Here is a 26,305-nt window from a genome sequence, read left to right on the forward strand (position 1 = left end):
TATTTAATTCGGAATTTATGAGAGTCATGTTTTTTTGTGCGTTTATTATAGACCTAAAAAACTATATAATAAATAGGTAAAATAAATTGACTTCACGGAACGTACAAGAAATCACAACAATATATGTGAACAGTTGACAGGACTTTGTTTTTTGTTTTACCATCTCATTTAGTTTTAATATGTCCGGCAGGTGTCGTTGAACTTTCCCATACATAGAAACAAATCAAATGGACCCACACTCATTTATATAATAATTCCAATATGAATGGCGAAAGTCTGTGTGAAGCCAAAACAAATTCATCATAACACTGAAACAACAGTACAAAAATAACATTTCAAAACGCTCAAAGGTGCGAACTTGTTTTCTCCTTTACATAAAAGAGGATGTATGCATCCCCACTCACAAGCGATTTTGGTGAAATTGGTGACACGTGTGAATTATTGTATTCGTACCACGTGCCAGTATAAGTATGTCTGCAGAATGCTGTATAATGTCCGCTATAGGTAGATCCAGTGTGGTTCGAAAGTTCATATAGATTATAACGACAAGGAGTCACATTTTCTGCTGCATAATTGTTCATGTCTAATCCGTCTAGAGGAAATTCGATGGCAACATTTAACTTGCCTCTAAGTCTTTCTGTTTGAGAAAATATTTTAAAATGAATGACTAAAATACGGGGAAACTTATGGATCGATAGAGACTTTGTGCATTTTCTTCTTTCTTTGCAACTTGAACACGTCGGTTTTTCATGTCCGTCCAAAGTTTCCTCTCTTGTGAAGAAATTCAAGCACTGTGATAAATTCAATTGGCCAGTTCTTTGTGGTGTGGGAAGTGACAAATCCCAGAAATGATCGAAGGTTACAGATGAGTCTCCACAATGTGTGCACTTCATCGTGGATTGTAATTGACCAACGAAATTATCTACAATCTTAGAGTTATATGTAGGTACTCAAATAAATCAGCCAGACTCTTGCGCTTTTTCGCTGTCGCTCAATTTTTCGTTAATCTCCGTTAAGGTCGGTTTAGGTTTCTCAATAATTCTATTAACGTCATCATGTAAGCCTTCTAAAAGATAACGAAGGAACTCATGGGCGTCTTGATGCGCATGACCCATGAATCGAGGGGCAAAACTCTGAATCTGACTTTTTAAGGAGACTGTGTTCACTGCTCTATCCGATGAATCTTCTGACCACAATTCCTTGATAACTTCTGCGAAAGTTTTGATTAAAGCACCCTCCGTATTAGAACTATTAGTATTGATATCTTTCATGTACTCATCCTTTTCAAAATATTCCAGTAACCATCTCGTATTTGACAAACATTGGATTGCACTGTTCTTGAAACAGGTGTTGCCAATATTTTTCAACCCATTAAGCCCAAGGGTTTTGACTGAGGAATGTCTCACTGATTCAATTGTGTTGTAGGTGTTGGTGATACGTTCGCCACCGCTGTTTTCATTCCAGTAATCACGGATGTAATGATTCTTCCCATTATTGGACAAACGGAATGAGGAATGTGAAGTCTTGAAATTGAATCAGAAATGCTCATGGTGGTTTTTTCGAATTTATTTTAATTTAATTTAATAAATAGATAATAATGGCATCATGAAATTTCATACGCGTGAGTTGGAAAAAACATATTTTTTATCGCAGACTATTTTTTCATGGTTGTCTATTTTTATCAAAGTCAACTCACGAAAAGTAAGTCTGAAATTCATTACATCTTGTGTCTTCAACCAACTCATAACCTTATATTGAGTTTGGTGCATTTCTGTTCATAACCCCATTTAGAATTTTTTTGTGATAGACTGTGTAGATTCATCTCTCAACACCCCTACATTATTTCTGTCATTTTCTAAGAATTTTAGAGGAATGGTATTGAGATTATTTTCTGAAAATGCATATACAGGGTTGATATTGAGAACTGCGACGATCTATGTAGAAAACAATTTGGTTTTTGATTTATACCCCAACACCCCCACTTTACTCTCGTCATTTTTGGATAATTTTTGCGAAATGGATTATCAACATTATTTTTTGAATCCACAAAATTTTTCGAAGGATGAATAAAGTTAATTCTATATAGATCATCTAAGTTTTCAAAACTCATTCAGAATATGCATTTTTGCAAAATACTTCCAATATTGAACTCTACAGTCTTTTTTTGAGAAATAAAATGTAGGTAATATTCTGAACCTATCAAAATAACTTTTTCTACACCTGAACAAAAACATGAAGTTTGATAATCCGCTGATGATGCTGGTTTGGTTTCAATATATTTATTCTACGCAGGGTAATTCTGCCTATCAAAAATATTTGGAAATTACTTACAGCAGCAAATAATTGCTTTTCACTGCTTACGGTTCGACCTGTGCTAGGAATTGCACGTTGGAAGAAAGGGCCTCGTTAGTTTTTAGCTAGCACAAGTCTCGACTTTTGAGGGTGGTCGGGAGAACGTTAACAGATTTAGAGTTCACTTTTGAAAAGGTGAATATAACAATAACAAACGATTTTATAGTTTGCCGCTCGAGCAGTAAAATATGTCAAATTTAACTGCTTCGGCAGTGGCTGCTGCCCATGAAGACACGGCCAAACGGCTTAAAAACTGAAAAGCAAACCTAACCTAACTTTAACAAAAATTTTTTTCTGAGTTTAGAAGCAAAGGTATTTGAATAATTATCTTTATTTTGAAGTTATCATTGTTAACTCAGTTGAGATTTATATGCACTTTTTTCTGTAAAGTTATTTGCTTGAGTTTATTTATGTTTAAAAGAAGTTTTAAATATTATAAGTCAAAAAAACCATTACCAAGTTTAGAGGATGTACTGGACATGAATAAATCAGGACAATTGTTAAAGGTAAGTTAATAATCATGAATTGGAAGACGGAAATTTTTAAAGAAAAGTTTGCATCAATAATTATTGATTCTTATATAAAATTTGTATTTTATCTAAGGTAGATCCATGCAATAGTCTTTCTAATTTTAAAAGTTCTAAGAATTACTGTTTCTCATTTGTCACAAATATATATTTATGACTCATGCACATAGTTGTACAGGATGTTTCGAAATATCATATAAATATTTGAGGGGTTGATTCTGTGGATTATTTTGAGAATAAAACTATTATAAATTCATATGCTGCATTCACGATATTACAGAGCATTGAAATGTTATTATTTACTTGAATCTTAACCCTGTGTCCGACATGTGGACTTCTGTAACATTTGTAGACACGTCGTGGGGTGTGCGAGACCCCAATATGATTTTTCTGTTAAAATTAACATTTTTTTGAATTTAAACATTGTTGTTATGAGAATTCTATACTGTAATATCTCTTTTTGCAATAAAATAATTTTCGATTTACCAAAACGAGCAAAAAAAACGTTATATTCCGTCTTTACCAAAACAATGGGTTCTTTTAGTGGAAAAAATAGATTTACTCGAAGAAGTCTTTTGCACATAAAAGACTAAATAAATATCAAATTGCTGTTTCAAACAGGTAATAAAACATAAATTAGAAATAAAAAAAATATTATTGAAAATCATGAAAAAAAAAGTTACAGGTCATCAATATTTGCCATTTCTACGCAAGATTTGCAGTTCATTTCTGCATGGTCCAGATATATGTCAAACGACGACTGATTTGAGATGAATATGAGAGTGGAGGCTATATGTGGAAGCCACTGACAATATCTCGACGCTGGGGCGTCAATTTCGAAAAGTTATATGGAATTTTCTACGGCTGGGGTATGTCACACCCCACGTGCCGGTCGCAGGATTAATTAATGCCTAATTATTTCTAAAGCTATCAAGCTCAAGCTTGGCACACAACCCTTTGTTATCAATATCTATAAAACGACTATAAAAAAGTATTGACTTTTGTGAAGCGCTTTATTTTTTTGATCCAGACTCTTTCAACCCTTCTGATTTTTAAAAACTTTACGGACTCTTTTCCTAAAAAAAAATAATTTTTTTCATATTTGTTTCTTGATCAATTTCGATATTTGACATCATTAAACCCAAATTTTACAAAAATTGCTTCATAAGGATCCTGTAAAAACTGTTGAGAAAAATTTATGATGAACTGCTTATTTTGTATTCTTTACAATTTATGAGAAACATTGTAAACTGATAATTTTCATTTAACAATTAATGAAAAGTAATGATAATTTTTAAGAAGGACAATAAACAGCAAAAAAATTGAAACTATTAATTTCTCTATAAAAATGTTGAAAATGACTTTCTCTAGCTACAATACGGGTCTGGTGACATAGTCCCACAACGGTGGACCTTCACAACCTATCTTTTATACACTAGATCACTAGATGAATATGAAGAAAAGGTGAAACAAGGTGGAATAATTTGATTTATGCTCACTGAGACATTATCTTTAAATTATTTACTCTTATATGTATATTCTGTTTATATTCTATTGTGGTATATGTCTAGTTTTATATCTACTTAATGTTTTTATCCAATGAACAAACTTTTGTGACTTGCTACAAATATGCAACTGTAAATAAAGTGGTTAAATAAAGTACTTACTTACTTACTTACTTATTGTGATAAATTTGATGTAGATATTTCTGGAGTATAAGATTGAAGTAGACTGGTTCACTATTGTACATTATACACATTCGATTTCTCAAAATTAGTAAAATGTTTCAAGTAAAACAGTCAATTCTTGTAAAGACTGGAAATATGGTGACTCTCTAGTGAGAAACAGAAATAAATAAGGCTAGACCTTCGAATGTCATAGACTTGTTCGAAGGTAATGTGGAAAGATATCGAAATGACATAGAAATAATTCATTTAAAGCATTTAGTAGATTATATAGTGCGATCATTACCATGAATAATTTCATTTTATCTATGTAGCAGTGTGTTGATGTGTGCATTTTTATTAGCTCATTCTGCTCCTCATATTCAACAAAAGTATAGAACCTGTTCGTTAGGAATATAAAGGCCGAAAGGATATAATTTGAAGATAAATGATCGTTCCAATGATTTAAAGTGTTGGTAAGGATATCTGTTGTAGCATGGACTAAAAGACTACACACATATTCGATTCATGGTTTCTGGTATTCAAGAAACACGCCTGGATGCTCGTTATGCACGCCGGTTTTTGCAAGACACGCGCACTTTGGACCTTTATTTCGACTTATTAAATATCAAAATTAGGAATTGAAAAAATTCAGGCACCTTCTGGATAAATGAAGGAACAATAATCATGCGACCAAAACATTTTTATCGTGATTTTCCAGTTAATTATGCATTAGTTAATTAACAATTTTTTCTACCTAAACAGGAATAATTGTTGAATAACAAATCTGAGATTTTTTTGTTAGAGCTTTTTTTGACAGGCCTCAATAGATTCCCATAGGAATTTTTTCATTAAAGGTCCAAAGTGGGCGTGTCTTGCGCAAGCCCTAGTACCCGTTTTAGGACGTATTTTCAACCCTTTGGGAAAATTATAAATATTGATCCTACAGTTCCGGGCAGAATGACTTTTTTTGAATATTTTTTTCAAATTAGAAATATGTCAAATAGTTTTTGACATATTCGCAAAAAATCAAACCCCATTTTTTTTCAGTTAATTGTTTATAACTTTTGCAACTCTTGCAAGTGGCACTTGAATATAACACCTCGTTCAAATTTTTGGAGGCGGAAAAAAAATGTTTGACCTGAAAGGCACTTGTGAAATAGACTACGAGGCTAGTCTTTGGATATACCACTGGCAGATTTAATCCGCATTGAAAAGTCACGAAGAAGCAGTGCTTACATTCTTTGAATTTGTGTTACATACCAATTTTCGAATCCGAAAACTTTCGAAAAGTGGTTTCAAAGTAGATTCTGACTTTAAGTATAAGGATGAATTCTACTACCTTGCTTTCTGGCCCAATTGAGTAGGATACTTTAAACAGTGCATTCCATTCAAAACGAGTCACCCTGAATAACTTTTGGTGCAATGATTTTCAGGAAAAATTAAAAACACCTCAACAATAGTATACAGGGGGGACACATTTTTACATATTCACATTTGATATTACTTTCCCTATCGCACCCCCAGAGCATGTCAACAATTTTTTTTAAAGGATCACCCTATATTTTTTCGCATTATCAGATGATCCATGATGAGCAGATTTCAACAAAGTATAAAACATATGGTCTGAAGCTTATGGTAGGGAGGTACAATTTATTTGAGCTTATGGTAGGGAGGTACAAATTATTTGAGTTGAAAACGAGCAACCCTGAATAACATACATACACACACTCACAGATAGGTAGGTTGAAGTTCCTATCTCCAATCTCTGTGCCAGATTTCACAATGGCTCTATGATACTCTCTCTTCCTCACCAGACGTGTGGGAGGAGCAACTTGAGGGGCGTGTCATTTAAAAAATTCATCTACCTTTCTGAATCCAGAATTCTGTTTAAAAATCTGTTTTCCCGTTAATCAGCTGTTGCCCCTATACGAACGACAACTCTCAGAAGTTGAGAAACTTGTGCGAGCTAAGGACTACTACTTGACTATTACTTGGACTACTAAGGACTATTACTTGAAAGTAATAATTAGTTTTCACTAGTCGAGGGATGAAGCAAACCTTCATTAGTTGACTTTAATACTTGAAGAATATTTTTTTAATTATTTTTCGTTCATACTCTCATACAACGTTTCATCACTCAGAATAAAAAAAATCTGACTCCTTTTCTTTTCAGGGATGAAGACCCTTAAAAGATTTTCGTTTACATTTTAACTCGAAATTATTTACCTAATTAAAACTAAAAATGTTGTCGTTTATATTTTCAGGACTCAAAAATTGAACGATGTTTCATTGATTCCAAAGAATACTGTCATTTATTGGGATTGAAACCACCTGGAGAATGGGAAATATTCCAAATTGTGAACCATCCAGGTATGTCATCTAATTTGAAATGATCACAATGTTGCAATGAATCAATATGACATTTTAGTTGAAACATTGTTTCTTCCCACCCATATGAAAAAGAAGTATATTAATTATGTGTAAATAAAAAGAAGGTTTTGAACTTATGCATGGTAGTAGGAGAAGAGAAGGTTCTCGGATTGAGGGCAATGGTGATTTATTCAAGTTGTCTCCAGCAAGTAGTAATTATTTCTTGAACGCTCCAATATTACATATACAACAAATATACAATTCCACTTTTTCCTCTGTTGACCTATTTCACTTACCCCTCTTAAAAGTAAGATTTTCTTGTAGAAACATACTATGCACTAGGAAGGGGAACTGTATTTTTATTACTATTTGTAAATAATTATCTTTAGTTTGATCTAGCTCAACTCTTTGAATGTAATGATGAATCTTGTAATTTCTGTGCGGCTCTATAATTGGAACTTTTGTTCTGCTGAGTTGCCAAAGCTGTGAATGAATAAATAAATAAGATATAATAAACTCAATGGTTTTCACAGGTTAAACTGAAACCTGTGGTAATGTTGAGAAACACACTACATTGAATGACAGTTAAAATAAGACCGATCAGAATCACACAATGCTAATGGATTCATTAAGTTAGGTTAATGTATTACATTTTATTGAAAATGTCGAAAATTTAACATACTGGCACAATAGGTTTGCACATCAAAATGTGAACTACATTAAAGACAAACTAAAAGAGAAAGGCATAAAATATGTCGATCATACTGAACATTTCAAGTGTGAAAAATGTCTAGCTAGCAAACAACATAGAAAAGCGAGTTAATATCAAAATTTTGACTTCACGAAAAGGAAATTCGAAGTGAAAGCAAAAGTAAAAAATTTCAAAAGTTGAGAAACTGAACGGACAATGATTTGGACTCCAATAATCAGAACAACCAAATTATCAGAGTGGTCTGAATAGTCTGAGGAAGTCGAAGTGTGAATTTCGATATTTCATTCGTTTCACCGTCTCTTCTCAGATGGAATTTGTCGAAAATCGTTTTGCCCTGAGCCGGGCAAAACGAGCCGGTCCAATTAAGAGTAATTCACATAAAATTATATGGACCAAGGGGCAATGTACCTGTTTTGAAACTGTGTGGTGAAGCTCTGAGAGTAACATTAATATATTCAGGAATCGCCAAAAAACTTGGACTAACTGGTGTTAAAGAGTCCCTCTGTCTTCAGTGGACAAGTGAAAATGTGACTATGTAAAAAGATTCCATGCGGTTAAACGTAAAAGTATCCGAAATAGAGGACAGCAACAAAAATTTCATTTTGAAAGGTGTGCAAACTGTCCCCAACATGTCCGTTCTAGACCAAAACGTCAAGTTTGCAGATTGGAAGAAATGCTCGCATCTACAAGGTCTTCCGATAAATGGCATGTAATGCTCATGTAAATGAGCTATAATGCTCATTGGCCAAGATAATATTCATTTGATAATTACCAGACTGACACGGAGTTGCTCGGAACATCTTCCAGTTGCTAGTATATTGGGTTGGTCTTTACACGGACCAAGCCCTATTAACGAGGAAAATGTCTTTAAAGCTTACATCTTGCACATTTACGAGAAACAAACATTCGATGAAGAACTTCAAGAATTATTCACTAAATCATACCCGACAGAAACTTTTGGCACTCTGATAACAACCGATCAATTCTCCCAGGAAATTTCAAGTATCTTAAATTTGATGAATAATAAAATCAAATACAACGGATGCAATAACGAAATTAGAATATTATGGAAAAAAGATGATGTAATCTTACCAGAAAGTAAACTTCAAGCCTTTCAAAGACTGAAATGTGTAGAAAAGAAATGCCGTCTAAACGATAATTTTGCCAGACAATATTGTCTAGAATTTTAAAATTATAAAGAAAAAGGATATATTAGGAAACTGACTGAAGAAGAAGAACAACATATCAATCCTTGCACATGGTTTCTGCCCTACTTTGCTGTGTAGAATCCAAACAAGCCCAACAAAAGCGGGCTTGTGTTTGATGCAGCTGTCAAATCAAACAATACAAATCTCCACGATGTGTTATTAACCTGGACAAGATCTACTGCAATCCTTAGTATTGATTCTATGGACATTTCGACAAAGATGATTTGGTTTATGCGGGGGTGTAAAAAACTGTTTCACTAAATTGGCATACAAGAAGAACACAGATGTGGGCAAGTTACTCTGACAATGGTAACTTTTCATATAAATTTGAAAAATTCCAGATTTGCAAAATGACTCCTACGAAAATAACCATTCTAAGGTCTTTGATGTCTGTTTTTGATCCACTGGGTTCGATCTCAGCCTTAACCGTGGCAGGAAAGATTCTAATGCATGTTATCAACCAGCTATATTGAGTCCAAAACACGACTTCACGAAATTGCTTATCCAGCTTTATCATAAAACTAACGTTACTGCAGTTTTGTCTGATAAGGATATTTTCAAACTAATACAATAAACTAAACATAATTGATAATATCAGCCCTTATATATCTAAACACCACAATAGATGATAAACAGAGGTACTTAACTCGATTGAGTACCTGAATTTCATTTGTCTGTGACAATGTGAGTATGCTAATTTGAAAACCGGTAAGAAAACTATATTGATTTTATCATTTACCAGGTTACATCCGCAATGCTTATGCTTATGAATTTCCAAAGGAATCCAAATAATTGAGTTTCCAATCCTTGCTTGCATAGTGCAAAATTTCCGTATCATTTAAATTCGGTAACTTGTGGTTGCATTCCAAGGAATGGTTTGAAAACGTCGAATCATTTTTACCTAGTCTGAAGGACCTTTCATGTTCAGCATGCCCCTTTGAGAAATTTCGGCCACATTGTCCCACATAAACACCATTACACTCCGGACATTTAAGCTTATAAAACTCCAGATTTCTCCATCTTGTCCACTTTATCTTTGTCATTGAAAAGGAAATTGGATAACCTGGCATGTGGTCTGAATGCCACTTCCACATTGCTTTTTCTGAAAAGACAATTGCGTGTTTTTTCAGAAAAATAAGTTCCAGATTCTAAACCGTACGGAAATTTTGTACTATCCGAGCAAGTGAAAACTCAATTATTTGAAATCCTTGGAAATTCATAAGCATAAGCATTGTGAATGTAACCTGCTGAATGATCAAATCGATCTAGTTTACTCACCAGTTTTCAAATTAGTGTACCTATATTGTCACAGATAAACAAAAATTCACGTACTCAATTGAGTCAAGTACCTTTGTTATTACCTACAGTGGTTTTTAGATATATAAGGGCTAACATTATTCAATTATTTTTAGTTTATTGTATCAGTTTGAAAATGTCCTTATAGGATGATATTGCAGTAACGTTAGAAAATTCAAGTGGTAAAAAAAACATAGAAAGTTTTATTTCATATTTTTCATGATGATCTCCTACCACAGCTACTTCCATCAATTTATTAATCATATTTCTCTATATGAGGATAAGATTGAAAATTTGGTTGAAGAACCTAATGATAACAATTATCTTCCATTATTAACGAAAAATTACAATTACTATGTTTTCCTTCATTATCCTCTATGGTTCTTTATCTTTTTCTTCTGCTTTTTCTTTTGAATTCGTACTACACAAATTAAAATAAAAAAAAATTCTTCCATAACGATAGGCTACATTAGGAATTATAATATGAATCATTGATATTATTTTTTAACATCTATACCTTATAGAATGCATGTTATGTATTCAACCAAATCTAACTTCATTTTTATATCTTACAAACAAGCTTTACAGTTTCGACTTAGAACCAGAATATCCTTATGCAATGAAAATTCATACTTGTAGATATCAATATAATGCATGTTTATGTTTTTATCAATAATTTCAGGCTTAATATTCGTGAAAAACCCGTTTACTTCTGTTGGTCAAAGATATTGGACCGTTAAATGTCTGAAAGACTATACAAAGAAACCTAATAAAATGAATATCGATGGTTCGGACAAGATTATTGCTAATTCAGATTTCTGGGAAATAGCACAGCATGATCGAAATATTTTGATGAGTCTTAGGTGGACAACTCTTGGTTACCATCATAACTGGAATACAAAGGTTTGTAACAGTATCTTTTGTTACTTATTCTGGAAAACATTATTAGTTATGGTTAGTTATGGTAGTCCGATATCATTTGTCAACAGAGTGTGGACTCTACCACTTTGCCTCTGATTCTCCCAAATGGTCGGTTGTTTTGGCCCTTTCTTCAACTGATCCTAGAAATCGAGTGTTCCTTCTACTGTGTAGTTAATCGTTTAGGCTAACGGCCGGTATTTTAAGAAGAATTGAGTTTTTCGTCCTAGATGCATCAAGGTTGCAGCTCCGGTTTTAAACAAAGGATAATTGCCTTTTTCTTGAAGATAATCCATAACGTCACACCATGATTTCTCTTTCTTCGCGGATTCATGTGGTTTCTTTCTCCGACTTGGAACATGCTTTGTATTTTGTTGAAATGGATTTGAAGTCAGGTGACTAATTCTTCTGATTGAACCATAATTGGAAATATTTCTCCGATTTTATTAAAAAATTATATTTATATATCATTTCATTTATTGAAAAATATTGTTTTTTATCACATACATTGAACACATCTCTTCTTAGTCTCGTAGTTTTTTGTAGATTTTGTACCCTTCAGTTTTTCCAAACTTCATTTATCCCTGAAACATTTAAAATCGATCAAAAGAGGTTTTTGACAAATAGAAATTTTTTTCTTTAGCTATATCTTTATTTTTTGACAAATAGAAATTTTTTTCTTTAGCTATATCTTTATTTTATTTTAAGCACTATAATGAAGCAGAAAGAGAGCAATTTCCCGAAGAGTTGAAGAAGATGATTGAATACATTGCAAATCAATTGGGATATACAGACTTCGTAGCTGAAGCTGCTATTGTGAACTACTATCAAATGAATTCCACACTATCTGGCCACACTGATCATTCTGAAAATAATTTGAATGCTCCGTTATTTTCTTTAAGGTATGTATAAATCTTAGAAGGTACAATTATTTGTTGACTATATTATTTACGGTAACTTATACTGCGTGAAAAGATACCTACTCACAAATTTCATAACCTCAAAATCTAACAGACTCGAGTATTTTTAGTAAACAATAATTATAAACTGCTTGAAGTTCAGTTTCAAGTTCAGCCACCTAGTAGAGCACATGATCCAGGCAAAACGTCGTGATAACGTCAATGTATAAGTAGTTGGTTTGAGCCGATTTCAGAACCTCCCCACACCACTTTTAACCCTGAAATGACCTCTATATACGTCACACGAAGTAGCCAAGGTGACTTTGAGGAGGTGTTTTGAGTTTGACCTTGAACGACCTTCACCTACGTAATACAGCGGTGTAGGCAAGGTGACAGAGGTGGTATTTTGGGTTTAACCCCCATATTTTCGACAAGGTGACGTTGACCTCGAATGAACTCAAGCCAGTTACGTGGCTTTCTTGTTGCGTAGATGACTTTGAACGATTGTTTTCAGTTTGCCCTTGAACGACTATTACCTACATCACACGACGAAAGCAAGGCAACTTTGAGGTAGTGTTTTAAGTTTGACCTTGAACGATCTTCATTGATCCACACTGCTATTTCGAAGATTCGATTTTGAACGTCCTTCAGCCGCATGGACGAAGAGACTTTTGGAGTGTGTTTTCAGTTTGACTTTGAGTGACCTTCTGCAATATTATCTGCCTTTGCTGAAGTCAATTTACGGTCGCTTATGTATCCTCCTTCCCTCTCCCACTTTATGATGAAAATGAAGCATCATCATTCATCACTTATTGGGACGTTACGAACTGCAGCTGCTGTTACTATCACCCTTTGATGACATTTTGTTTTTCCAGGATGTTAATGACAAGGTTAAATATTTTACTGATTTGATGCTTCTCATATTTGATACTGTTGCGCCAGTAAAAAAAGTAAAAGTGAGAAAGCTTCAACAACCGTGGCTCACTGATAATGTGAAACTTATAATAGGTCTAAGGGATAAAGCTCTTAAAAAATTCAAAAAAACTAAGAACGTTACTGATTGGAACTATTATAAAATGCTAAGAAACCAAACCAATATTATGATAAGAAATGAGAAAAAAGCATATCTTAATCAGGTTATAAGTGGTAACCATAATAGTAAAAATAAATAAAAATAAACTTAAAAATCTTGACATATATTCTCGTAAAAAAAATAACTTGCCTGAAAGACTTAATGATTCTATTAAAATCAATAAATGTTTTTTGAGTAATTCCGACCAACATTTTGTACCTAGTAATGAGTTATTGAATTATTATAACAGTCATTCAAAAAATAATATGTCTACTGACAAATTTCGCTTTGAGCCGGTAACAGAAAATATTGTTTACAAATGTATTTTAGAAATAAAAACAAGAGCCATAGGTTCAGATGAAATTAATATAGATATGATACTTCTTTGCTGTCCTATAATACTACCATCTGTCACTAATATAATAAATTCATGTTTGCAAAATAATATATTTTCTGAAATGTGGAAGATTTCTAAAATACTGGCTCTTCCTAAAATATCTAATCCAAATACTCTTAACGATCTGCGCCCCATTAGTCTGCTACCTACTTGTTCAAAAGTATTGGAAAAAATAATGAGTTTTCAAATCAAATGCTTTTTAAATTCCTTTAATATTTTACCAGTCAACTAGTCAGGATTTCGTAAAGAACACAGCTGTACAACTGCTCTCTTGAAAATAACTGATGATATTTTCGAAGCTGCAGACAAAGGTAACACGACTGCTTTGATACTTATAGACTTCTCCAAAGCTTTTGATACTATTAGTTATTCAATTTTATTTGCAATTTTGAACTTCATCGGGAACTTCGAAGGGAAAATCAAGCAGTGAATTTATTAAATTTGGAGTGCCTCAGGGATCGATACTTGGACCCTTATTATTTTGCATATACACTTGTGATCTAGTTTCTGTTTTAAGACATTGTAATTCACATATGTATGCGGATGATACTCAACTATATCTATCATTTAACCCTAATGACGTTGCTACTGCTAATCAAAAATTGAATGAAGATTTAGCCCGTCTTATTTAAGCATCTGAAGCTCATAACCTTAAAATTAATTCAAACAAAACTAATCTGCTTGTTTTTGGTACTAATCGTAGCTTGATTATTGTTATTGGTGATACAGTAATATGCCCCACGAACGTGTCAAAAAATTTAGGTATCGAAATGGACGTGAATTTAAGGTTTACAAAACATGTCACAAAATGTGTTCAAAGAAGTTACATGAGTTTGAAAATGCTTTATCCTCAAGTTTGAAAATAAAATTAACAAATGCTCTTGTGTTGAGTCATTTTGCATATTGTGATGTTGTGTATGGTTCATGCCTGGATAAAAACGATATTTTAAGAATTGAGAGAGTTCAAAAATCATGTCTTAGGTATATATATGGTATTAGAAAATATTACAGAATTTCATATAAACTTAAGGAAACTAATTGGTTGACTATGGAAAATACACGTGTTTTACACTCGGCTACCCTCTTTCATAAAATATTGATTAACAAATGTCCATCATTTTTGTATAACAAAATGAGATTTTGTAGCGATGTACACACTCTAAATTTGAGGTTTAAAGGGTTACTTTCTCCGCCGCCCCATCGAACCACTCTATATCGACGATCCTTCAGTTATAATATATATATAGTTTGTATAATAATATTCCACAAAAATATAAAGTTAGTAAAGTTTCTTCATTTAAGTGCTGTTACAAAAAATATCTCATCGCCGCTCAATCATAAAGCCATTGATTTCATAGATTTTATACTTCTGAAAAATTTTCAGTAATAAATTTGACATGTTTTCCCTCTCTCTCTCTCTCTCTCTCTCTCTCTTCCCTCTCTCCTTCCTCTTTTTTTTCTCTCTTCTTTTTTCATAGTTTTTTCTCTCGTTTAGCTTTCTTTTCTTCAAGGCTAGAACTAAGGTCAACAGTACCCTCCCGGTACATGTTGTTTGTAGCCTTATTTGTAGTTTTTTTTAATCATTTTTATTGATTGTATATTTATCGTATTTATATGGAACTACAAATAAATATTATTATTATTATTATTATAATATATGGTCACAGTATGTCCCAACCATTACCGACAGGTGGGTTTTCATGGTTATACGAACAAGAAATTCTTCAACTAGATGTTATGGGTGTTGCAGACGATAGTCCTAAGGGTTATGTTTTGGAAGTAGATGTCCATTACCCTGAAGAACTCCACGATGCGATTTAAAACACTTTCAATTATTTCAGAGGACTTTGTCGGTATTCATATGGGTAAAGTGAAAATAAATTACAATAAATTCCTATATCTTGTATTCAGTATTCTTGATTCATCTAAAACATTTATGTACGAGTTTTTTTATAAATTCATAAAAAACATTATGGGCCAAATGCTTCTCTCCTTTACACCGATACCGACTCTCTCATTCTCAAAGTTTTTATGGAGAACTTTTATGATTTCATAAGGGAAAATGTGGAGAAATTGGATACATCTAACTACAAAGTTGGAAATCAGTTTGTTTTGCCTATAACTGAGCCAATATTGGGAAAGATGAAAGACGAATTTCGTAATGATCCAATTATCAGTTTTTATGGTACCGGCGCAAAAGCCTATCATGTCAAATCCGTTAGTGATGAATTGAAGAAGGCAAAAGGAATAAAAAAGTCGGTGATATAAAATCAAATGTAACTTTATGATTATAGGAAAATAGTCGATTCGGGTGGTGCCATATTGCGTAAGATACGCACTTTTCGAAATGAGTTAAACGATGACTATACTCTAATGTGTAATAAAGTTGCTTATCATACAAGGATGATAAGCGATTCATCATCACCAATACCACAAAAACATTACCGTGGGGACATAAGGATATTGAGTTCTACCAAACCAGCCCTGAGGTAAATTTGAAATTCCTTTTGGACGCCCTCAAAACTGTGCCTAATCATAAGGTGGACTCTGATGAAAAATTGGATCAACTCATAAGATTATTGGAGGAACAATCAGATGATTAGTTAGTTCAATGTGATAAATCTATACCTACATCAATAGGTGGTTCCAATTATGTCTCGTTTGCGTCTAGGCAGTTATTTTCATCAAGTACTTTTCTTGGTTATTCGCATTTTGTCTTCAATCGAGGACCGCCTGCCTGGTACTGACGATGCCCAATAGGCTGAAACAGCTGTCCACCGGTGGCTCTTGAATTGAAATCAATTTGGGAATGATCAGAATAGTAGTACTTATCTATTTATTTTTTGATAAGAAGAAGTAGACTTCTTGAAAATTTTAATAAATTGACAAGTTGTGTTTCTAACCTAAGATCACCACGTTTATTCTCAAATCATTTTTTTTATGATTATTCCTTATTTAACGCATATATATTGTAGCTTTCATTTTAATTCATATGTCTTGTATATGTATGGTTGTTATTTGTTTTTATCATGATTACAACGTTCATATTTTAATTTTAACTCTAACTCAATTGCGACCAATCTCACTAACATTGTAAGTATTCAGTTATTAACTTGATTTCTGTATCAATTCAAAGTCTATCATCTTAGCTCCCTGATGATGACAATAACCATTGTCGAAATATTGGAAATATAATGTTATAAGAGTACACTTGCGCGTCGCTGCTATCCCAAATAACTCCAAGGATTTGTCCGTAACTAGTCAGCAAAGACTACCTCCCTCCTTCCTCTCTCTCTCTCTCTCTCTATATATATATATATATATATATATATATATATATATATAATATATATATATATATATATATATATATATATATATATATATATATATATATATATACAGTGTGACCCATTTAAAATGGAACCACCCCTGTAGAATGTGCATTTTTCAATCAATCTCATTTTTTTTTTATTGAAATATTAAGCATGAAAAACTGTATCTTGACACTAACTTTCACAATTTTAGTTTCATTTCCAAGGCACTCTATGGTTTTTTTTGTTTGTCAAAAACGGCAAAAGTTTATTAGGCAATTTTTGTTTTCAAATTTGACTACACCACTGGATTCGTAGTCGTTATAAATCAAAACTGTCAAATTTTCATTAAAAAATATTTGTTAACAACGAAGTTACAACAACTTCAATTTTGGAAACAAAGTATTTGTTTGTAATTTTTATTCAGATTATAGACATATTTGAGATCTGACAACACTGTCATCACCAAGTAGAACACCAGTGAATTTGTACAGTGAAAATCCGAAGTCAACAGCTACAGTTATAACTCCTGAAAATATGGTAATGTGAGAGATTTGTGGTGCAAGCGTTTTGTAATAAAAATCTGACTACGCCACTGGATTTGTGGATAATATTCCCTTAAAATCATTCATTTGAGTGTAGGTTACGAGAAGTGAAAATTAAAATAAAAATTGAATAATTGAATAACAGAAAATTAAAAGTTCATTTTCAAGTTACGCAGTAGTAGACGAAGTTCAGAATCTCATGTCATGGGATCTCCCAATTGCGCTTTTACCAAATCTTGATAGAATCTTGAAGTATTAATGGTCATACTTGTAAGCTTTTTGGAAGTTTCCCAATAATAAATCCAATAATAAATAATAGTACTTTTGTAACAGCGCACCTGGAAAATCACATTTTATGAGATTCTGAACTTACTCTACCTTCTTCTATAGCTGATGAAAACAAAATGTATACAAACAAGTTTCAAAGTATTTATTCAACAATTAATTGCCATTAAGAAAAAACTGATTCTAAAATAAACATTGATTCAAAACTAAACATTCAAATTTTTGTGGCTTCTAGCAAACCTCCATTAAGTTCAATACATTTATCGTATCTCTTCCGAATATTGTTTACACTATTTCTCATTTGTTGAACTGTAATTTCGGCACAAGCTTGTCGTATCCTTTGCATGAGTTCAGCTCGATTCGTTGGTCTTGTTCTGTATACTTTTTGTGTCAGAATACCCCACAGAAAAAAGTCTAATATTGTTAGATCAGGCGATCTAGGTGGCCATTCAATTAAGTCACTACCTCGTCCTATCCAATGATTTGGAAACTGGTTATTTAGCCACTCTTTAACAATCCTCGAATTGTGCACGGAACAGCCGTCGAGCTGAAAATATAAATTTACTTGTTCCGCAAGAGGCATTTCATCTATTTCGTCCGATAATTGGTTATTTAGAAATTCCAAAAAAATTTGCCCGTTTATGTTTCCATCAAAAAAATATGGACCTATTATTCTATTTTGTACTATACCACACCAAACGTTAACTTTTTCGGAATATTGACTTTTACAATTTATGATCCAGTGCGGATTTTCCGTAGCCCAATACCGAGCATTTTGCGATGAAACTACCCCATTGGTGCTGAAAGAAGCTTCATCACTAAACATTATGCAGTTTGAAAAATTTCTTGTATTCAGGTACTCGCCTTGTGCCCACAAACAAAATTCCATACGTTTCACTTCATCACCTGCCTTTAAAGAGTGAAGAAATTTTTAAATGCTCTCATTTTGTTTTGTTTAAGACATCGTCGAATAGTCTCTCTCGGTAAGTTTAAATCCAAACTGGCGACTCGTAAACTTCTGTTTGGGTGGTTTCTAAAATAATCTAAAACAGCACCTTCGTTTAAATTTCTTCTTCGGTGATTATTTTTTAAAATATGTTTGCTGACTGCACCGGTTTCTTTAAATGTTTTGTTAATTTTACTGACGGTGCTTCTGTCAATGGGAAGTCGATTTGGATGTCTGTGATTAAATATCCTAGCTGCTTCTTTTTCACTATGATAATTGGCCCCAGAAATTCTCACAATTTCAATTCTTTCTTCTAATGATAATTGCAAAGCCATTATTAAATGCACGTAACTAACAACTATTATTTTATTTATGATTAACTGTCAAAATCACAGCCTACTGTTGAGTTATTATAAAACCTTTGCATAATGAGTTCAGCTTCCTCAAATTATTGATATCTCCTCTAAAAGATTGTTTTAGCTGAGTTATGAAGAATTTACAGGGAACAATTTTTGTTCTGCTCTCTGTTTTATTATTGAATAAATGATTTCCATGCTTTAAATCAATTTGATTTTAGCGGCTATGCGGAAGAATGTACTAAGTACTGCATAACTTGAAAATGAATTTTTAATTTTCTGCTATTCTAGAATACACTTCTCGTAACCTACACTCAAATGAATGATTTTAAGGGAATATTATCCACAAATCCAGTGGCGTAGTCAGATTTTTATTACAAAACGCTTGCACCACAAATCTCTCACATTACCATATTTTCAGGAGTTATAACTGTAGAACGCATTGAGCTGTTGACTTCGGATTTTCACTGTACAAATTCACTGGTGTTCTACTTGATGATGACAGTGTTGTCAGATCTCAAATATGTCTATAATCTGAATAAAAATTACAAACAAATACTTTGTTTCCAAAATTGAAGTTGTTGTAACTTCGTTGTTAACAAATATTTTTTAATGAAAATTTGACAGTTTTGATTTATAACGACTACGAATCCAGTGGTGTAGTCAAATTTGAAAACAAAAATTGCCTAATAAACTTTTGCCGTTTTTGACAAACAAAAAAACCCTGGAGTGCCTTGGAAATGAAACTAAAATTGTGAAAGTTAGTGTCAAGATACAGTTTTTCATGCTTAATATTTCAATAAAAAAAAAATGAGATTGATTGAAAAATGCACATTCTACAGGGGTGGTTCCATTTTAAATGGGTCACACTGTATATATATATATATATATATATATATATATATATATATATATATATATATATATTTATATATATAGAGAGAGAGAGAGGAAGGAGGGAGGTAGTCTTTGCTGACTAGTCACGGACAAATCCTTGGAGTTATTTGGGATAGCAGCGACGCGCAAGTGTACTCTTATAACATTATATTTCCAATATTTCGACAATGGTTATTGTCATCATCAGGGAGCTAAGATGATAGACTTTGAATTGATACAGAAATCAAGTTGATAACTGAATACTTACAATGTTAGTGAGATTGGTCGCAATTGAGTTAGAGTTAAAATTAAAATATGAACGTTGTAATCATGATAAAAACAAATAACAACCATACATATACAAGACATATGAATTAAAATGAAAGCTACAATATATATGCGTTAAATAAGGAATAATCATAAAAAAAATGATTTGAGAATAAACGTGGTGATCTTAGGTTAGAAACACAACTTGTCAATTTATTAAAATTTTCAAGAAGTCTACGATATATATATATATATATATATATATATATATATATATTGTCCTTGAGTTCGGGTTGAACCGCTTCTGGAGTTTCGTGTTCGACGTTTCGACATTCCCACTGTAAATATCAATCGTGATATATATTATGAAATAAAATATATCAGTAGTACATCTTGTTTAATTTCAATTCCACCACAAAGTATTGAAGAGGTATAAACCATATTGCATAATATTAGAAACGATAATATTAAGCTATCCGCATAATCTGCGAGAATATAATATAACAGTGTTGTCAGACTCAGTATTTAATCCCCGCATCAGGTAAAGTGGAGGTGGTAAGTGGAGGGGGTTGAGGAGAAGTGGCTTAGGTAACAGAAGTGAGACTGCTCGGGAGCTATCATCATTTGAACTGCTTCTTCTAGGCTTCGAATATCTACCGAATTTAGTTGGCTATCTGTCTTCATCTTCTTCGAAGCAAAACTGTTAGTATATAAGTAATGTTAATTATTATGCTTTATTCTAATTATTTTGTGAATTTCTAGTGTGGAGTATGTCTTCTTTCATTGACGCCGGTAAATCCGTGGAGGGTAAGGTTAACATCCTGCAGGACTTGGTGGTGCAGCGATCACGGCTACCAGAGGATATCGTAGACTTCCTAACGGTATTCCAAGTTGGACCTCTACTTAGCCCCCTTCCTGAAGAAGCTGTTTTGGTGACGGCTACAAGACCCGGATGCAGCTGGAAGAAGAATGTTCGTTCGACTACCCCTTCTTCTGAAACGAAGAGCACCACCAAAGGTGCGAAGAGTGTCAGCAAGAGAGCGGCAGCAAGCGATAGTGTTGATGAGTTTGCTGCTCCCGAACCGGCTAAGAAGAGGAGGCCCGCCGCTAAGTCAAAACAAGTGGAGCCGTCGGTGAAGCCAAAGCAGTCGAAGCTGCAGAAGTACATGAAGAGGTGGGATGAGAGTAGCCCTTATCGACGGCCGCCAATGATCTCGACCCTCTGACGGGCCCTTTCTACGTCGGATACCACTATCTCGAAGGCTAAAGCGGCCAAGACGAAAAAGCAGCCACCGACGGTGCCGCAGATGTCAACTGTTGCGTGCAACATTGAGCCAGCCACCACGTTGTCTTTGGATACCACAGCCAAGCCATATGATCAACCACTAGCCAGCTCCATAGCACCTCCGCCACCGATGCCTGCGCCAAATGTTCAAGAGGTAATTTCTGCCCAATCCTCTGGCATCGAGGTGGAGTTACCATCGTCGCAGAGGAGTTACAGCTTAGTCTAGGACGTGCTTGAACTCAGCAGAATATGCCATGAGAGGAAGCCAAAGCTGGTAACGATCCGGGACAGCGACGAAAAATTGGCGGAAATTGCAGCACGTAAGCGACGATTTGAAGTTCTACAGGCGCAGGTAGTCGAACGGAAACGGCGTTTGTTGACCGAATTGTCTGAGGTGGAAATCAGCATCAATGGAGTGGAAGAGGAGTACCGTGTTGAGGGTGATTTAACAAATCGATATCCCTTGGAGGTCGACGAAATGAGCGACCGTGTGAAGGCTCTCAAGGATCAGATCAGGAAGGGAGTTGACGACGTTGTAACATAACCTTCATTTATCCTAGATCCTTTTTTTATGGATTACATATGAGTTGGTTGCTTTGTGTATACGGCACTGCGTGGCAGTGATATGGGACCTATTTCCCAAGTAGACGAATGATGATGATTCCAACGATGAAGATTTTCCTGACCCACCAATCCTCATCGAGGATAGTCCACCACCATCTCCTATCCCCATAGAATAATCATATTCCTGATCCTTTCCTAGGAGTACACATATTGTTGGTTGGTGTACACAAGGCACTGCACGGTTGGGGCAGTGTCTACTCCTCCCTACATCCCATCATTCCCGAACTATTTTACAATTACCCAGACGACGGCCTTCCTATCCTCATTGAATAATCGATCATTCTTTCAAAGTATACTTACTAAAGCTTGTTAAAGATTGTTGTAAATATTTTGCAGTATTTAAAAATATATACTCTGGTTGCTGTACACAGGTTGTGGCAGTATTTATACTATCAATCCAGTCATGTTCTAGTCATATTTAGCGTCTAGAATAAATTATATTTATAGTACAAAACTAAGTTCGAAATGTTATATCTGTATTTGAAAAATAATGAAAACAATAACAATTAGTTTGTTGGATTTTTTTTCTAATTAAAAAAAATTAATTCTGACAAAAAAATTCTGTTCCTGCTTTTTTTCAACTGCTATGCTGACATAACTACAAATTGGTGCGTTTGAAATGAAATGAAAGTAAATTTGATTGAATAAAAAACAAAAACACTCTTATTAGGTATTCACCTCTCAATTTATGCGGTTAGCTCATCAATGTAAACTTTTCTTCCTGAGTTTTATGCAAAGAGAACCAATTGATGATGGTCCATAGAGAAGATAGACTCGTAATTAAAGTGTATTTTATTTCATATATATGTGACGGATGATATCTGAGAGTGATAATACTAATGTGTGATGATAGAATCTGCGTAGTGATCTGAAGTTAATAGTAATCTTTATATCCCCAACTTCTAAGGCGCTTACAACCTAGTGGTTGATCTGCGAATTGAATCAATTCGCGACCGCGAATTAAAATATTCCGCCGAAAGAAACGCGGATCCGTGGAAATGGCCGCGGGTACACGACAGTGGTGGCGAATCCGTAAATCAATTCATACATCGCTGATTCGCGGTTGGACCTGCATCATTATTTCAATGGCGGACGCGGAATTTGTTACGCGGATCATGAAATTTGATGCAGGGTGTAGTTGATATTCATTCTAAATTGTAGAAAAAATTTCATTGTAGTAACTATGTTCCGTGCAAATTCGAAAAAAACCTGATAATACAATTATAAGATATCACCCCTGTTTTGACGTACGATTGTTTTATCGTCCATATTCGAGTAACACACAAGGCTTGCACTAAGTCTTGTGTTAAATTAAAAGTAATGCGAAGATAGCACAGATAAATGTATATTGCGACTGTTCGATACAAAGTTTTGACTTATACTTACACATTTTCTAAAACTACAATATCCACCTGATGATTTGGGAAACTTAGTATGGCGGGAGAACAATTGGGGGATGAAAGAACGTCATTGGTCAGATATCTGACAGGCCCACCCAATAGATGAGGAGATTCACAAATACCAACCTTGAGTTCCTACAGCTCAAAGTAAATATTCATGAAAGTATTTGCTACTGAAGCCGATTGTAAAGTCTATTAATGTTTAATAGAGTCAATACATGAAAAGAAATAGTACAGAACCAGACTGAATCTGTCGGGCAATCTTAGGTAAACCCTAGAGGGCAAATACAATAGGGCAATTTAACAATTCTACTAATTTCAAATATTTCATGAGATTTGTGATGGATTACAGTTCAAAAAGGTGAGCTGACTATTTATAAGTCTTTAAGGATTTTGAGGGATAACAATCTTAGGTACAAAATCTAATCGAAATTTGAATACTCGGAATGTCTAAGCAATATTCGAGATGAGACTTGACAATCCCCCCTTTCTCGAAAAATATCTATTCTGTGAAAAAATTTATGGAAACCAAAATAGTTGAAAATTCAAATTTATACAACTTTTGTTGTAACTATTTTTGGTGTAAAATCGAAAATAGACTAGTTATTCAATAAAAATGTATATTTTTAACTGTAAACCAGTTTCATATGCTACTACTACGTGGAAATTTTCCAACTTCCATTCATATGAAAAACCTGAGAAGAAAAGTCTGATGCCGCGAGACGATATTTCCAGGTGTACTACTACTATTACTACTGTTTGTATGAATACTGTAGCCCTGAAAAGGGCTGGTTTTTTTTGACCAGAAGGCTCACGGTTAGTGTGTCACAGATTTGACATTATTGCATATTATGTAAGTTGACACTCTTGTGAAATTTGTGAGCGATGTTTCACATGCCTCACACCAATACTGACCCATTTGCATCATAGATACCATATCATGGGTGTTTACATGTTAATACCAGCCACCGTTATTGTTCCCTATCGAGTAAAATCGGAAACAGCACCAACATTACTTTTGGATACCACCATCGATCGTTCTGTCACACAATTCCGTCCCATAGAAGGAACCTTTAATCGGCTGTCCGTTCACATCTTCGAGCGCATAAAGGCGAGTTCATATTAGAACGATTGCGATAATATTTTTGCGGTTCCGTAAATTTGCCTCAATTGTCAAAATACCCTGTTCATGTTGAAGCGGGCAATATTTAGGGATTTCATTGTTGAATTTAAAATTTTATTAAATGAACCTGAATGATGACATACGACTCATACGAATTACGACTTTTAAGACTAGACCCCATCATATCAGAATATAGGACTAACAACTTTCTCAAGTTTTGTTTAATAGAAGCGTGTCTTCAAACCACTTATCTTAACGTTACTGCCTGCAGGGGCGAGGGGTTTTTTGCAAAATGGGTTTTCTTTAACGAGGGGCCAACCAAATTCAATAATTTTTTGAATAATGAGAGAGTGAGCCTGAAATAGATGAAATATTTCTCTGGATCACTAATTCTCATTTATTTCAGCCACAAGATTGTGATATTCTCCATATTTTCTTCTATTTTTGAAAATATTTTCCACTATAAAGACGGGGTTTTCTCAATGAAGCTTTTTACGGTAAAGTTGATATAATTTGAACAACCTGACACATTCGTCCATTTCGGATTCAATTTCGATGTATGGGCTTAAAAAACGAGAGTAAAAGCAATATAACCTCATTGTATGTTGACGTATAAAATCTTGCGGAAATCGCAAAAAAGTTCAATTTTTTCAACTTTTTTACGATAAACACGATGCCGTTTTAAATCGCACTTTTTATGCGATGTTCGTTCCAACATGAACTAGCCTTAAGTTAGTTCACGGTGCCACTTATTAGCGATGAAAACTTTGAATTATAAAACTCGGTACCGTGATCAGATTGTAACTTTCTCGGGAGATGCTTTGCATCTTTCAACACACTCGCCATAGCTGCAGTAACTGAATCAGTAGTTTAATTTCTCAATGGCCTTGACCTTACATACTTCGAATAACAGTTTATTACTACGAGGATGTACCTAAGACCGTCATTTTCTTTAGCATATGGTTGCATTTCCATCAAATCCATCTGCTACAAGTCATAAAATCCCTTTATTATTGTCTTTCGACAGGGAAAATTTCGACGCGCCGGCTAATGTATTTCCTTCACAACTTGCCATTTTGCATTGCTCATATAACTCCCATATGACTTCTTCGAAGTGATGAAGTTAAGGATTCAGTTCGCTACTGTTCACGTGCAGGTTTAACGACTGACTGTTCAACTTCAATAACTCTCTTAGTGAAAGTATCAACCAACTAGGTTATAACACCAATTCGCTTTTCCACGTGACTCAATTGATCAGCTAATGCAGAAGTGATGAGTGCATTTTTGTCAATGATGATTTGCAGTTCGGTATTTTTTGAATCAATGTTTTTTCTGAAGTATCGTAACGCTTCCGCAATGAATTCTTGGAAATACTTCAGGGTTGACTCTTTGGCTTCCCCAATGTGATCGTCAACATATCTTTCAGTGACAGAGTCTTCACCGTCTACAGGTTCACCAACATTCTGCAACCACTTATTTTGAATGTCATAATCACCATGTGGTGTGAAAATGAATCCAAGTGGTTTACTAACACCACCTCTTCTACGCCCAAATTTATCAATTGTGGTATGCATAGTTAGATCGTCTGTGAGTAACTGAGTCAGTTTCGCACATCGTGTTCATTATATTACGGTTAATAGACTAATCATTCTTCACGTAATTCCTCAAGTATGGCCAATATTTCATTATCGTGCCTGCTATGTCCAGCCATTCGTGAACTGCAAAGTATTCGAAGGCGATCAACCAATTCTTCGAGTTTATTCCAATAAACATAATCTATATGCTTATTTCTGATTTTTTTTTTTGAGTGGGCATTTTGAGTATGCCGGCACCTTCTCTACTGGGGTTCTGCAGTGGGTTTCCATT

General features: G+C 34.1%; 1 protein-coding gene and 1 pseudogene across 1 annotated transcript in view; one reads left to right on the forward strand and one right to left on the reverse strand.

Annotated features, from left to right (window-relative positions):
* Positions 1-318: 318 nt before the first annotated feature.
* Positions 319-1,996, reverse strand: LOC141482940 (ubiquitin carboxyl-terminal hydrolase 2 pseudogene; annotated as a pseudogene).
* Positions 1,997-2,558: 562 nt separating this feature from the next.
* The window catches only part of AlkB (alpha-ketoglutarate-dependent dioxygenase AlkB), a 50,247-nt gene continuing 26,500 nt past the window's right edge, over positions 2,559-26,305 (forward strand). Inside the window, exons 1-4 of the mRNA XM_074177053.1 lie at positions 2,559-2,858; positions 6,811-6,916; positions 10,815-11,035; positions 11,759-11,952. Of these exons, the coding sequence (XP_074033154.1) occupies positions 2,763-2,858; positions 6,811-6,916; positions 10,815-11,035; positions 11,759-11,952 (617 nt within the window). The 5' untranslated portion in view covers positions 2,559-2,762. The remainder of the gene's footprint in view (positions 2,859-6,810; positions 6,917-10,814; positions 11,036-11,758; positions 11,953-26,305) is intronic.

The sequence above is a fragment of the Leptinotarsa decemlineata genome, unplaced genomic scaffold (genome assembly GCF_025532065.1).
Source record: "Leptinotarsa decemlineata unplaced genomic scaffold, Ldec_3_MD MMD2_tig00002159_RagTag_RagTag, whole genome shotgun sequence".
In the NCBI taxonomy this organism is placed as follows: Eukaryota; Metazoa; Arthropoda; class Insecta; order Coleoptera; family Chrysomelidae; genus Leptinotarsa; species Leptinotarsa decemlineata.